The sequence below is a fragment of the Cuculus canorus genome, chromosome 2 (genome assembly GCF_017976375.1).
Source record: "Cuculus canorus isolate bCucCan1 chromosome 2, bCucCan1.pri, whole genome shotgun sequence".
NCBI lineage: Eukaryota > Metazoa > Chordata > Aves > Cuculiformes > Cuculidae > Cuculus > Cuculus canorus.
Window position 1 is genome coordinate 116,966,730 of NC_071402.1, and position 16,642 is coordinate 116,983,371.

The 16,642-nt window shown below is 40.1% G+C and overlaps 1 protein-coding gene across 8 annotated transcripts in view; it reads left to right on the forward strand.

The window, feature by feature from the left end:
• The window catches only part of RBMS3 (RNA binding motif single stranded interacting protein 3), a 725,855-nt gene that overhangs the window by 555,697 nt on the left and 153,516 nt on the right, over positions 1 to 16,642 (forward strand). For all 8 annotated transcript variants that reach the window (XM_054058446.1, XM_054058453.1, XM_054058447.1 and 5 more), the window contains one exon: positions 7,676 to 7,833. In XM_054058446.1, coding sequence (XP_053914421.1) covers positions 7,676 to 7,833 — 158 coding nt within the window. The remainder of the gene's footprint in view (positions 1 to 7,675; positions 7,834 to 16,642) is intronic.

The window sequence follows — 16,642 nt, forward strand, 5'->3', positions numbered from 1 at the left end:
GCTAAATTTACAGTGTTTGAGGTATTGAGTTTATTTATTGCTGTACAATAGTTGCAATGCTAATTAATGTAACAATAGTTACAATGCTAAGGCTGAGTCTCCTGCAGAGCTGTGGAAAAGCTGTGTTGCTAATAAACTTTGAACGTTGTAATGTAAAAGCCGGTTAAGGTTGGTTATGGAAGAAAGATAATTTATGAAACATAGCACTCAGTCTGAAAAGTCACAGTCACTACAGTGAAGTAGATGTATCAGGATGGAAGATAGTTTTAACATCTCAGGATGTTAAAGAACATCTCAGGATGTTAGATCTTGACTTATTGGAGCATTTGGAAGGCCATCAGTGTCTTCTGCCAGGCAGTACTTTCCCTGGGAAACCCTCAGTGTTTAGACAGTCTTGGTTGAGGAGTTCTCTCGTGCTTCTGGCAGCACCTGCTGTAAAGAGCTTTGGAAGGACTCTTGACAAGGTGGCCTGCATCGCATTTACCAGTTTCGTTCTACTGTATCCATTGGATTGTCAGTACTTAGTTCGCTAGTAAAATCCATGTAAATTTTAGGCTTTCTGTACAGCCTTGTAAGCTTTTTGTTGTGCTGCTCTACAACAGAGTGAAACCAGCCAGGGATCAATAGTTAACTGACCATTGATTTAGCTGTCTACGCTGTTAAAAATGTGCCCACACAAAGGGAAGCAAATAACCCAGTAAAAAGTCAAAGGGAACCCTGGCAGCTGCACTTGATTCATTCTCTTCACCTCATGCTATTGCAATGATGGCTCAAAATATGTCATTAACAATTCTGAAAAGCTATATGGTCTGGACCATTGCCATAGTTTTATATATTTCTTGTGAATTTGTTAGGTTTTGTTCCTTATTTTTATGAAAGAAACCATAATATGAAAAATCTTGGAAAGCAGAGCTACTAACACTTAATTCAAATCAGTGTATCATCATTAATTTGAAAGGCACCATGTGGGTTTACACAGGTGAGATCCCAGTCCTCAACCACTTCACAGAACCCCTCCCTCCCACCCCTGCTGGGAAGGAGCAAAAAGGTTTCCTGCCATCGCTTCTCTTATACTGGGAGGTGGTGGAGTTTGGAGTGACTTTCTTTTAACTTTAATACCATCCAGCCATATTCATCCTATGTAAATGTGATAACTAAATCAGGAGCATGCTGCCATGCTTGGATAGTCAGTGAAGAGAGAACCTCTCCAAATGTTACTTGCAGACGTTAAGTATTATATCTGAAGTTAAACATCTGAATGATAAATTTCGTAGTTTACTCTGTTTGAAAACCAAGCATCTTTTACATATGTGCAAAAATATGCCACATTAACTCTAATGTGAAAAAACAGCAGGAATAAGTGGGGAAACCATAGAAAACTGAGGAAAAAATAATCCTTTAGTTCAGATTTTTGATGTGTGAATCCAATCAAACGTAATGTATAGCAAATCAGCTTTCAAATGAATGTCTATTCCATATGTCCTGGAAAGTTCTCATGATCTGCAGTACTAAAAAAACTTAAATATTAAGTAATAAAACTACAAGAAGAGATATTGGATGTGAATCTACAGAGAGAAAGTATTACATGCTTCCTCTAAATTTCATTTAAGCTCAGTGGCTTGTATAGAATCCAGTTTAGAAATAATCTAATAAACTGAAGATGAGACTGATGCTACCGTACAACTGCAGTGTGCAAAATACTGAGGAAATACTGGAAAATTTATGAAATGGCATATCAGTGTTTCCATCCAAATGGTCTGGTTTCTTATAAATGGTTCCATATAAATGGCTTTTCCCATAAAGAACATAACTATTTTTATGTGAAGGGCAGAGAGAAGTTCAACTCGGATCTTTAAAGAAGGGAAGAAGTTACATACATAGCCTGAAGATCTGGGCAGTGGCAATTAGGCAGAAATGAACTAGTTTTGGGAAAATAGTAATGTGGAGTGGTTTGAACCTGGATGTAAAATGTTCACAAGGACTGGGCCATGCTATTAAAGGTGAGCTGTGCTATTGACCTCTGTCAATGCTAATATGATGGAGTCTCAATTTATTAAAGACAAGAAAAAATATGATCTATTAATATAAATATTGATTGTATCTTTAAAAAGAGGAGTTCAGAGCCTCATATCGATCCACATAAAAACTTGTATTCCCAGAATAAGTTTGGAAAATGGGAAAATGAATTGTTTGAACTAATAAGCAGCACTTAGCTTCCTAGAGCAAGCTGCTTGAAGGAGAAATAATATAGGCTGAATAAAAATAACTGGTACGTAGAGTTTCCTAGTAAACTAAACACACTTGCTTTTCAGTCCTATTGAGATTACAGGAGTTTTGAGTTCCTTTTGGGGAAAAATAATTTAGCCAAAAACTGCCCACCCCTCCCTACACGTGTCCTTAAAGAATGCATTACTAAATGAACTACGTAAAAAGAATCAGCCTCTTCTGGAACCGGCAGGAATTGTTCTTTCAGCATTGTTTCCAAAGATTATCTCAAAATGGGAGGGAAAATCCCATCTGAGCACTGTCCATTCTTTCAGGAGTGGCTGGGAGGGTCCAGCAAAGCAAACGGCAACTTAGAGTCGCAGTATGCCCTCCGCTGGGTTTTATCCTCTCCAAATGCTGTTGGTGTAGTGCGTTTCAAATCCTCTGCATTGTAAACTACTTCTACGTCCTTGGCACGGAGCTTGGGAGCTGAGTAACTGGGCCAGTTCTTACTAAAAAGCAGTGACACAATTTCTGGCTGTTTCTCCAGTACAATTGCTCCTAACTGCTGAACTCCAGAGCTCTGCGGCAGGACACCTGCTGCTGAATGATGGAAATGCTCCATGCTTATCAGAAACTTGGGTTTGAGCTACTGTTAGTTTGCAGTCTTCACAATTTTAAACCTTCCTTGCTGTGGTTTTGGCCAGTTTGGAATTGTCTGTCATGTACACCCCCCAGCCAGAATGGCCTAACTACAACGTATGCATGCAGCTAATGCCCCTGGAGCTCACAGGACAGAACAACTGAGGTATCTGAGCTACAACAATGGTGAAATTGCCTGAGATGGGAGCAAAGGGAGCTGCGAAAGGCCTGCACTTGTCTGGAGAGGAGTTTCGATTGCCTTAATATCTTTTTTTTTTGTTGTTGTTGTTGTTGGCCAGTTCTGTGGTGCTCAGGGTACCAAGGCGGACTGGCACACACCAGGATCCTAGAACGAGCTCAGTCTAGGGTATGAGGCTGTGTCAAGATTTCAGAGGGATGGGGCTGACTGGGTGAGTTCAGCAATGTTTCTCTGGGGCTGCCCTGTGAGCGCAAGCTGTACTTGGAAAGTGTGACCCTCCTTGGGCTGTGAAATGGGAGATCTCAGGTAAAATGAACTTCAGTGAGGATGGCCAGGAGCAGGCTTTTATGCTACCTTGAGACTGCACTTGCGAGTTTGCGTGCCTCGAGGAGGATGCTTTTGCAGCTGGCATACGCAGCAGGCTCCACAGCTGCCTTCCCTTCAAGAAGCAGCAACTTGGCCTGGTCTTGTACCCATTAATTAACCAAGTTTGGCACACAGAGCCTGGAAAAGGCAGGGGAAGCGTGCTGCCTCACTGCCGCCAGCCCTCTGCTCTCCCAGCAGCCCTCTCCTCCCTTCTTAGATGTACAGGATTAAACCTGGAAGGCTGCTGTGCTTTGGGAAGACCGTGTCAAATGGTGTGTCATTCCCCTGCGGTGTGGGATGAGCCTCAGGTCTCTTGGTGTGATCTGAAGGGGGAAGGCAGAACAGAGACCACAAAGCCCACATGGCAGTGGGGACTCTGCTTGGCTGGTGGCCACGCTGCAGTGGCTATGAATTGACAGGATGTCTGAAGCACACTGCTGTTGGAGGTGTTTGTGGCGTGCGTGTGGCTTTCTACCGCCACACCTCTTCTTTTCCTGTCCAAAATATTGGGGATGTAAGAGGAGAACACAGTTTTGAAGTGACTATGAGTATCGCACGAGTGACTTTCAGCTCTGACGTTGACTGGTCTGTCAGTCCAGTTTGGGACCGGACATGATAATAAATGGGATTTTAGCATCCCAAGGTGGAAAGTAGCATTTTTTAATGCCTAATGAAAAGTCATAGAGAGAATTAAATGAACCAGAGGGAGCCTGGTCCACACCATCACCACCAGTCCTGCAACTTCGGATGTGATGCCTCACTGAAAGCAGAAACCTGACTGTCAATTAGTTAGGATTATTAGTTTGTGGGGTGCTTGGACTTACAGATAGGCACATTTTGAACAATGGGACGCTTGCCTTTTACACCGAAAAGCTCAAGACTTAACACAGGACCGGAGAAGTGAGTATGTCACGCAGGAGCTTGGGGAACCTGGGATGAATGGCTCAGGCAAAATGAGGAGCATCTGTTAGCACCTCCATGCTGCAGAAGGGATCCTGCACAATGGAAAAGATTATGAGGAGCCCTCGTGCCAGAGGCTGGGAGGGAGGGCTGAGCCTGAAAAACAGGGGCTTGTGAGGACAGGTGGCCATGGGGTCTGGCTGCGCGGTGGCGAAGCAGTCAGCCTCTGCACTGCTCTGTTAAAGCCTGGTCAGCTTCAGGCATCATTGCTGGGAAGGCATTTCATCTTGTTTCAGTTTGTGGTGTGAGATATGACTTCTGCGGGGTGATATTTCTCTATAAAAGAAAGGAGTATTTCTCTAAATGTTATATTTGTATAGTAAGGAAAAATAATGTGGAATTTTTTTCCCTTCTTAGAAAACACTGTTGCATTGTGGAAGTAGCATGCGTGGCCTCATCCATCTCTCTCTGCTTGCAGCTCTTGTTTATCATGTTGATAGAAGATAGGCTTGGTAAATCCTTTTGAGAGAGTGACGATGGCCAGCTAGTCATTCATTCATCCTCAAAGTGCAGCAAAACTTTCTACTGATATTTAAAACAACAGCATTTAATCTCTAACACAGTTAAAAGCCTTATGTGTTCCTTCTCCAGAAGTGAGACACATTGGCAGCAGTTCTTATTTATTTCTTTGCCCCATCTTGAAAACTGAGTAGTCAAAAGTTCTCGTTTTCATATTCTGTGGGACTGAATTGCTTCAGTGAAAACAAAGGTTGTTTTGCAGTTACTGATGCGTAACTGCTTTTTTCATGTTAGTCTGTCCTTTAACTATGGGGACCTCATCTGCATAAGACTGCTAGGTTTTGTCCTAAATGTTGGCAAGGGATGTCAGTCCCTGAGCACTGATTGGTTGATTAATCAAAGTCTTTAACCAATTAATGGGTAGAGGTTTGCGTAATGATGTGATTACTTTTGAAAATCTGTCCCTATTGGAACTGCAGACCTTTCTAGTTTGATCTGTTTTTATAATGCCTCTGCTTTAACTGTCTCCATTGCTCACATTTTCAAAGGCGCTTCCTAATCTCCTAAATATTTTGTTTTCTTCTGTGGCGTGGGGTGGGGGTATAAGTAACAAGCCGTAAAACTTGAATAGTTTGCACACAGAAAAGAGGAAAAATGTGGCGGAGGAAAAATAAAATGTTTCAGAGTTTTGTTTGTCTGTTTTTCCCAAAGCTAAAAGTGTAATCTGAAGCTCATATTCCTGTTGTTTCTTGCCTGCCTTCCTTGCAGGACTGTTTGCATGATTTTACTCATTTTGTCAATACTGTATCAGTTCTGACCCCTCACTAATATCTTTCAGTTGTTGGAGAGAAACTAGCTTTCGTATGTGTATGAATGTAAATTGAATTGAGAGAAAGGAAGATAACTGCAGGGAAAGATGACAGGGAAGGGAAAGAATGTTTTCCTAGATTTGAGGTTTGTAACTTCAGTTCAATTTGCAGTAAGTTCACTGTTTGTGTGTGTGTGGTTTTCCTCTCCTCTACCCCTTACTGTAAGGTGTGGTAGTAACTGGATATATTTTCATGGACAGCAGCTTGAAAATCTGCCTACTTATTTCTATTTCTGTTTTGTAAAATAGTGGAGAATTCAACCTTCATGGTAATGTATTCCTTCATGGGGTAATGGGTCCTGAGATGCAAAGCTAGAATGCAATGGGCATTGAGCAGTATGTCCAAAGGCAAGTGTTCACAGCTTTTAGGTGAGAATCCAAATTATACAGTAAAACAGTATTACACGCCTCCTGATTTTGGACCCTTTGGGGTATCCATTTGCAGCTTTTCTTCTTATCCAAAAGGGCTAAAGTTTCCCTTGAGCCTGGGGGAAAGGAAGCTGAAAACTTCCTTTGATATCTGTTCTGATATTTAGCTAAGGTAGATTTTGTTTCGTCATTTTTGTCCCTGTAATGATGGGGGTGTGGGGAATGTGAATTACAAGTTGAAACGATTTCTGCTTCCATTTTCAAGGCTTTGAATGTGCAATCCAGTGATGGAGTAGACGTCTTCGTTCTTCTCTGTCTTTGTACATCTTCTAGAAATAGAACATGTACTTCTTTGTGTTTGAGGAGACACATCTGCGCTGATTTTAATGGAGTGTAATTTGAAACTAGTATACTCAAACTAGGGGAGGTGGTTGCAGGACTGTGTGTAATTTCTTCAGTGTAAAGTGGTACTGCTGCAAGATTATTGATCCGGTTTTAGGACACCTCTGAGCAAAAAAAAGGGTATTACTGTTGTCATATAAATGTTAGAATTGAACAAATACAAATTAATTCTGCCCATTAAAATGTGTAATGAAAAAGAATCCAAAAATATGTCTCAGGAGACTTTCCCTGGTAAGGTATTGTCTGGCTTACTGCACAGCACAAAGGATGTATCTTATATTTTTAGTTATTAAGCACTGGCTAAAATTGTGTAGTCATGCCTGATCCCAATCAGGCTTGTACTGACAGCGAATCAGGTATTATATAAAGCTTATTATCAATGAAAATGGAACTAGAACCACGAACATTTGCAAGGCCTCAACTACATTGATTTAGTGTAATCAAGATCTGGTTGTCTGTAGACAAAGTTTTTATTTACTGCTTTAATACACTTACTTTACATATCGTGCCTATGCCTCTTTCATGTTTATATGCAGCAGTTCAGCAAGAAAGTTTAGCTTAAAATTCCAAAACAGAACAAGAAATATGTCTTCAAATTTATTTTCTCAATTATTCATACAACAGACTTCATATTATCAGGTATTTTAATTCAGTCTGAGAATAAACATGTGACCTATCTCACCGGGACCTTAGGTTGAACTGCATAACTCCCCTTCACTCAGTTAGGTCTTGTTGCATACTCGGGAGTGTCTGTGTTCTGTGTTTTTAACTAACTTGTTCATGATGAACAGATTGAATGGGAGGTCTTCAGGCTGGAAAGCACATCTGCATAAAACATGCATTGAGTTTTCTTTCTTTCTTTATGTTAAGAGTGAGCACATTTGTGGAAATCGTGTTTTCTTTACAATCTGTTTGCTAAAATAGGACACAAACCTGAGAACCCTGGTGCATGAGAGCAATTTTCTATAAATGAGTAGAGTTACTGAGTTCAGTAAGAGCAGTCATACACGGGATTAAGCACATGCATGAGGGTTTACAGCAATTTGGCAAGTATGTTGGCCTCATGAACAGATTGTCCAGCTTTTCTTCTAATGTGGCTGTAAATTCTTGGCTTGGTCCTGTTTTACTTAGCCCTCACTGCATGTGCCACAACCTATTCTATTGTGCTAAGCCTAACTGAGGATATTTCTCTTATTTTGTTGTAGCAACAAGAGCAAGATCCCACAAATCTATACATCTCAAATTTACCCGTTTCCATGGATGAGCAGGAACTGGAGAATATGCTGAAACCCTTTGGACATGTCATTTCCACCAGAATATTAAGAGATGCTAATGGAGTCAGCAGAGGAGTTGGCTTTGCCAGGTGAAAACTTAACTCCTTTTTGATTCATGTGCATTTTTTGGCTTTGATCCTTTACAAATGTTGTCTATTCTGTAACTCTGAAGCCTTATAGCTATGGAAAATGCAGAGCAGCATCTTCATCAGATTGTGTGTCTGTTCTTTCTAATGAGATGAAGAATACCAATGCAGAAGGGTATTCATTTCATTGCTCTACAAAATAGTTCATTGTATGTATGTATATGAAAATAAAAATCACTAGGAATAGTAAGTTATCCATGCAATATCAAGTTGAGATAATAGTAAATGTCCTACGGCTAAAAGCATCCACTTGGTAAAGAAACTTAGCAAAGATTTTGCAACAGGAAAAAGTAAATTTAGCAGTTGGAAGGGCAAAGAGGAGGAATTATAACTGAAGAAAGATGGCTTCCTTGTAAGCTGCAGGGAGCTCAGGCCTGTGAGAAAAGCTTAAGAAGAAATAATTCCATATAGAATCATAGAATAGTTAAGGTTGGAAGGAACCTTAAAGATCATCTAGTTCCAACCCCACTAGATCAGGCTGCCTAAGGCCCCATCCAGCCTGGCCTTGAACACCTCCAGGGGCATCCACAACTTCCCTTGGCAACATGTTCTGGTGCCTCACCCCCTCATCATGAAGAAATTCTTCCTTATGTCTAGTCTAAATCTGCCCCTCTCCAGTTTATACCCGTTGCCCCTAATCCTATCACTACAAGCCTTTGTGAACAGTCCCTCCCCAGCTTTCTTGTAGGGCCCCTTCAGGTACTGGAAGGTCGCTATAAGATCTCCTTGGAGCCTTCTCTTCTCCAGGCTGAACAACTCTAACTCTCTCAGCCTGTCCTCATATGAGAGGTGCTCCAGCCTTCTGATCGTCTTTGTAGCCCTCCTCTGGACCTGTTCCAACGGTTCCATATCCTTCTTATGTTGAGGATTCCAGAACTGGACACAATACTCCAGATGAGGTCTCACAAGAGAGGAATAGAGGGGCAGAATCACCTCCCTCGACCTGCTGGTCATGCTTCCTTTGATGCAGCCCAGGATACTGTTGGTCTTCTGGGCTGCAAGTGCACATTGCCGGCTCATGTCTGGTTTTCACCAACCAGCACCCCCAAGTCCTTCTCTGCAGGGCTTCTCTCAATCACATCATCCCCCATCCTGTATTGAATCCAGGGATTGCCCCTATCCAGGTGTAGGACCTTGCGCTTGGCCTTGTTGAACCTCATGAATTTTGCAAAGGCACACTTCTCCAGCTTGTCCAGGTACCTCTGGATGACATCCCATCCTTCCAGTGTGGCAACTGCATCCCTCATCTTGGTGTCATCTGCAAACTTGCTGAGGGTTCACTGTTTCACTGTCAGTATCATTGATAAAGATATTAAATGACACTGGGCCGAGTATGGAGCCCTGAGGGACAGCACTTGTCATGGATCTTCCATCTGAACTTTGAGCCATTGACCGCTGTTCTCTGAATACAACCATCCAACCAGTTTCTTATCCACCAGACAGTCCACCTATCAAATCCATATCTCTCAAGTTTAAATAGAAGGATGTTGTGGGGGACTGTGTCAAAGGCTTTACAGAAGTCCAGATAGATCACATCCATTGATTTTTCCCATGTCCACTGCTATAGTTACCCCATCATAGAAAGCCACTAGGTTGGTCATACAGGACTTGTGCTTGGGGCTGCCACTAATCACCTACCCGTCCTCCATGTGCTTTAGCATGGCTTCTAGGAGGATTTGTTCCATGGTCTTCCCAGGCACAGAGGTGAGGCTGACAGGTCAGTAGTTCTCAGGGTCATCTTTTCTAAGCTTTTTTCAAAATGGGGACAATGTTAACTTTCTTCCAGTCATCAGGGACTTCTCCTGACTGCCACGACTTTTCAGATATCATGGAGAGTGGCTTGGCAACCACATCGGCCAATTCCCTCAAGACTCTGGGATGCATCTCATCAGGTCTCATAGACTTATGTATGTTCAGGTTCCTCACGTGATCACGAACCTGGTCCTGCTCTGCAGTGAGATGGGATTTACCCCCCTGGTCCCTATCTTGTTGTCCTGTGACCCAGGAGGGGAGGGGAGAGTGGTTGTCAGTGAAGACTGAGGCAAAAAAATGTTAAGTACTTCAGCCCTGTCAGAGTAGTCAGATATTTTAGACAGAATGGGCAACATGTTATTACCATGTACTTAATTTTCAGTACAGATAAACAAATTTCCATGTTTATTCTTAGGGAATATTTACATAGATTTTCTTCAGTTGAAAAAACATTCTTTAATGAAATAGTTTTCTTTGGAAAAGCCAAGTAATAGAGAGCTATACAGAGAAATGTATTGGAAAAAAACAATTAAGAAGAAAAAATCGTAATTGTGCTGAAAATCATTCTTCTGCTTCAAAAGAAAATGAAAAAAGACCTCAAATCATTGTTTCTACAGGTTATTCATAATGTTGTGCTGTGTGAAGGAGGCAAAACTACTTAGTCATTTTGCAAATTTCTTTGAAATACCCCATATCTTGGTATATCACGGCACTGCTGTTAGTGTCATAACACCACTGAGTGAAATAGGGTACTGTATGATAAAAAGGTAGCTTGCAAGATAAGTGACGTTGTAGTGTTACCTTTATCCTTTATGTAAAAGATCATCATGCGTGAAGAATGTTAAGGCAATACTGTCAGAATTCAAATGGAAAAAGGCAAAAAAAGTTTATGCTGAAAGATGACATGTTTTCTTATACATTCTTGCAGATGATCACATTAATTTTTCTAGCTCACTAAATATATATTAGTACAACTCATGGATAAACTTCCATGTTAAAAAATAGACTGTTTGTGGAAATATATTTAATTGTGTAACATATTTCAACAAACCTTTAGTGATCTAACATGAAGGTTGTGTAATTCACAATTTGAACAACAGAGTGGTAGAACCGAGTGGTAGAAGTAACAGCAGATCTCCCGTTGAGTAGAGTGAAGTCAGAGTTAATTCAGAAATTTAGAACCGTAGCTGAATGCCAATTGTTGTCTCTGCAGAATGCTCAATACAGACTTTAATTACGTGACTACCTGACCTTTTTGTAATAAAGTGCTATTCGGTTTCTTTTTCCTGCATGTCAATCCAAATAGATTAATTTGTTTAGCTTTGCTTGTAGTCATTAAGGGTTTTGTTCTAGAGTATCTACAGCGTGAGTACATGCTGAGTGGGTATAGATGTAGTACAGCTAGGGGATGGCAGATATATTCAGTCCACATGAGATTTCGGAAGTTCACATCAGCAACCTGTATGGTGATCCCAGCTATTATACCTTCTGACTTGAGGACTTTTGTGGCAGTATATCTTGCCTGCTCGTGGAAATACCCCATGCTGTTTTGCATAGCTCTTAACTGAGCTATAGAAACACAGGAGGAAGAGTTAATTTTGCATACACTAAAGTGATGCAGCATCCAGCAATTTTGATATCTGATGTTTCAAAGTTATTAATTACACACTATGGTGATTAAAAGTCACTTTTTGATTCTGTCCAATTATATGAATAGTCAACCTCAAACAAAATATATTCAAAAAGCAATCAGAAGTAAAGACTTTATGATGGACAGCTATTGTCAGATTCTTCTCCTAAATGGGTATGATTAGCAGTTACATACTACTGCAGGTGCCTACTTAATCAATTGTAACCAGGGACACTTCAAATGTTCTTAAATCAAAACTATGTGATTCGTATCTGGCCACGTTAGAGTTCAGCTTGTTTTAAAGTATGCACATACAAAACTACTTGAGAAAGTATTTCCTCTCTTTTGCATCCCTCAAAAGCAACAGAACAGGTTTTCACAAAACTTTCTAACACATTTCACTGTGGCTTGAACCCACCTGTGCCCAGGTACACCCCAGAGGAGATTTTAGGGAGGATAGTTACAGGCAAGGGGCTGGAGAGTAGAAGCGATAGACTCTAATCGTGGCTTCGCAATCATCTATCCAGTTGAAAGGAAGTTGCTGTACCCTCTGGACACCTGCCTCTGCCTTGCTCCTTGTTTGTTTTGTACTTCAAAGCCACGCTACCTGGCTCTAGGCTTTCCATGGGAGCTGGCATTCTGGGAGGTTCACGTTGCTGTTGTCCTTTGGCAGCATGGGTTTCCACTAACACCACCAAGCAGAAACTTGGACTAAACACAATATAGTATAGTATAGCAGAGAGAGAAATTAGGAGGAGAGGAAAGAAATACTGACTAGAAGTAAGGAATTGGAAAAAGGAGGTAGTGCAGATGAGAAGCTTTGAGTTCAATCTGCCATAAGATTGCATGTCGAAAGAGAGAATGATGCAGTGAAACCTGTGTGAAACCCTCACACACGTTTTCATCCCAAGACTTAAAATTGTAGGTGTTTCTGTTAAATCCCTGTTGCTGGAGTAATCTTCAGTATCTGATCTTTTCATTTTAAAAGTGTAAGTGCATTCATCAGAGCTACAAACAAAAGCATAGTCCTCCATCCTCAAAAACAAGGGAAAAAAGCCACTCGATTTGAAGACTTTTTTAAACATATAATTTCAAGGCTGATGTCTTACGAATTGAGTTTTGCAAACACGACATTGGCAGTGTTGCTGGTGGTGTGAGTAAAAAGCAGATCAGAGGTAGTGAGTAAATGAGAAGGTTCTTTGAAGGATGCTGGAATTACCGAATAAGAGTACTGAGAGCATGGTGGGAAATATTTGTCTTCATCCTGAAGATGTGTTTGTTGACACTTACAAAGAGGTAACTATGTGATGGAAGACCTGGCTTTCCACAGGCCCATGAGTGGTGTTCCAGATGTTAAGGTGGGAGAAGATAAAGAAGTAAAACAATCAAAGTGAAGTCAAAGCAGCAGTGTTATTTTGCTAAATGAGAGAGGAAATACTTAGAGGGAAATTTCGGAGCATCAGTGATGATGCGGCTTTGGAGGCAGAGAAGTGTTGGCAGCACTAGGGGATAGAAAACATCCAAGCAGTTTAAGGATGCATTTGTGAAGAGAGGATATGCTTTGTTCTTCCTTATTCAGAGTTTTAATTGAAGGCAGTTGAAAAGGTGCTATAAATTTAGCTTGAACAAATCCATCAACCAGGGCGGTAGTGCAGGCTTCAATATGTGAGGATCATTCCTACTTTCACTCAGAAGAAGGATCTGTCACATCTCTACATCTTACCCAGGAAATTGCTTTATAATTGGGTATTTTGAATGAAACTGGAAGTCCCAAACATGCTCCAAAGACTTTGTGTGATATCTATTAAAATATTATAATGCCTGTGGTGATAAATTTCCATCAAATGGCCCTGCAAGGGGCTCATGGCCTTACTGCAGAGTGCTGCGGAGGTCTGTGGAAGAATGTATCTCCAAGACCCTCACGTTTCCACCTGGCATTGCAATCTGGACCAAATTTTCTCAGTATGTCCCTAAGAAAGTTGCCAGGCATAAAGCTGCACTTTCAGGGAGAAACAAACTCCAGAGAGGGACAGATGGGACAGGATCCTAGGACTAATGTCAGTGGGACTCCGTAATATGAAAATGGATACAAAGCCCTGAAAGATAAAGAGGGAGAAACAAGGAAAGTTAGGAGCCGTCAGATAATTTGGCTGATCCATTTTCGTAATCCAGGCCGAGGTACTGTGAATTTAATTGAAGAACTCCTTGGGACATAGAAAAGGGGGCAAGGAGGCATGGGGATATGCCTTAGGGAGGGGCTTGCTGATAGCACTTAAGCAATGAAATAAAAATTGCATTTTATAACCCCACAGCAAAATACCATTCAAGTATTATTTAAGTATCCTCCCTATAGAGACAGAACTATTAATAATACCATACATGCATGTACCACACTTAACTGAACAGCGGAGCGAGAGTTTTATAGGTCTTTTTAAATGATAAAATGCGAAGGAAGAATTAGAACCCACTTTTATATTTTGTTTGCTGTCTTGTAACTTAAAATGACCTTGCAAGATTCACCCCCCGAGCGACATTTTGCAACGAAGTCATAAGCCTCTGAAAACAGAAATTTATGATGGAAATGCTGACAGTCAGACAGTCAAGTATTGCACTGCTGGCGGGCACCAGTATAATACTTAACCTGAGACTGTGAAGACAGTAGCATAAATCAGCCTGGGTCTAGGTGGAAATGACTGTGTGTTCGTGCTATTCTTTTCCTGTAACATGAGAAAATTTGTCCAACAGAAGCTGTCATAAAAGAACGTTATGATTCTGTTCCCAGTAAAAGACCAAAGTCAGGAGATACTCAATTAGCTGTCTCTATCATCTCAGAGATTTCACTAGACAGGGATGTGCTCCAGTTTCCGTTGAAGCAAAACAAGAGAGCCAAGCCTTTAATTTGTATGTTCTTTTCCTCAAAGGAAGTTGTTCATCTTTCATGGTTTTTCAGGCTAACATAGATGTCATTTTAGTTACATTTGATTTCTTCTAAAACAAAGAGGTTTCTCTATGGAGAGTATTTAGCTCTGTGTAGAGATACTCAGGCAGCTCACGACAGTCACCTTGGCATAATGGGACTGGCTGCAATATAGAGTAACAGACCATAGACCCAGAGAAGAGGAGCCTATCCTTCCTCACTGGAGTGATTTCTGCAGAGTTTGCATATTCATCTGAGTTAGTAATCAACCTCCTATTGTTCATGCAAACAGAACTGAAAATGAAGAATATACAGACAAAACACGTTGGGAAAAGAGAATATATGACTGATGAGGAGAACTTGTCCGAATTAATATCTTTTCCTTTTCATCAAAGGATGAAGAGAACAGTTTTTCCAGCATACAGTGGTTTCATAACAAAAAGCGCCAGCACCTTGAAGCAAACTCTTACCAGCTGAGGGCACAAGATACCTAAGTCAGTTAACAGGAGAGAAGAAAGTCACAGGTTGCAGCCCTATCGGGGTCTTAGAATGCCTCGAATTAAGCAGCAAAATGAAGTAAAGAAATTACTGAACGTGTTGCATAGAATGATGAAGAGCAGAACATAAGGAGGTACTAAGAAACCTCATACTAATTAAACCTATCTTGTAGCTTCAGAGTATTTAAGATCATTTTCCCTGACCTCTTTTATATCACAGGCTGTTGAAGTGCTCCCAGTTACCTAATATTGAGATAATACTTGTCTTTTACTAAACTACAACTTTCAGAAGTGATTTGAAGCCATCAACTTTTTGAAGACATACCTCTTTTCTATCTAATGTGTGCCAGTGGATTGTCCTCCTTGCAGTTAAATGGTTCTGCCTAATTTCTCTTTCGAATTTATCTGGCGCTCTCAACAAGATTAAAGAACTACTTAGTACCTAGTTTATTCTCCCTGCAAAATACTTACACACTGCTATCAGACTGCCCCTCAAGCCATCTTTTTGATATCCTAAAGAAATTTTGTTTGCTGGTATGTATTTTAGCTATTACCTCCGTTCTTTGGACTCTTCTGCTGTATAATATTGCTACTATGTACTTACTTCCATCTTGCAAACCTCCTTAAATAGTAAAGAAATATTGCCCCCTAAGATTTATTATTCCTGCTCTTATAAGAAAAACAATAATGAGTATAAGAACATAACAGTATTGTTATACTGATCATAACATAAATGCCATAGCAATAACTTAATCTTTAAATATTTACTCTGGATAGTCCTGATTTTCATTTACATTATTATTATTTTTAAGCAAAGTGGCTACAGGTTATACATAAACCAAACCCACATTTTACCGCTAACTGGTAATTACATGGTACTGAATATTTCTAATGTAATAATTATGTAATCATCATGTTATTCCTTGTATATAAATTTTATTGAGTTAGTTCTTGACACTACAGCAATCTTTATAATAAGCATGTGTAAGAGAATTTGTTTTAAAAAAAATCCTTTCCCTTTTTTCTCATGGTAGAGATTCTGTATTACTTATAACAATACATAATGACTACTTTGGAGCCACTATGGTCTGCAGAGAGAGCGATATGCATTTTTTAAATGATCTAAAATAATTATTTAATAGCAGGACATGAACATCAAATTATTTGATACTTGCTTAATCACCTCCAATTTTTCTGTTCTTTTACTAATCATATTGAAATGTCTTAAATTTGCAGACTGTGGCTAGAAGGAAATAATAAATACAGTCTTTTCAGATTTTTTGAAATTCACTTCCTTTCCAATTAGAGAGAATACAGACAATCTAGTTACTCATACTATATTCAGGAACTTTACAACTTAGTATCCAGAACCTGGAGATGCATGAGCACAGGTGAAAATTAACTCTCATATTTTTGTTAGTTTCTTTGGGTTGGATCATTAACTGTGCCTTTAAAAATATCGTAAGAATCTAGCCTATGACTTTGATGATTTTTCTTTTATAGTGCATTTCCTGATCCAAAATAATACTCAAATGCATTATAGTTATCTCCAAATTGCATTTAAACATAAATTATCTCAGATCCTCTTAGGCTCTTAGGAGCAGCACTGCTGAAGAGAATTTGAAAATAATACTTGATGAATGATGTGATCAGAAGCAATTTTCTGTTGCCATGTGATGCTGATGTCCCCCCCTTTCCATGAGGAGAATTGAATATCTCTGTCTGTCCGTAGAAGGTTTTGAAGCAGCCAAGATCTGTATTTTTCCTCCAGTATATAATAGTTTAGCACTTTTTTGTTCTATCAGTTATGAAAACTGTCACTAAACAATGGATTTAAGAGTGCTCTTCCCACAAGTTTACCTGTGTTCCTATGACATTCTTTTGTAGAAAACCTGTCACCTGGAGGCTAACTTTTAACATGTAATATTCCTGTTAATGATATTTTTATAAAATACC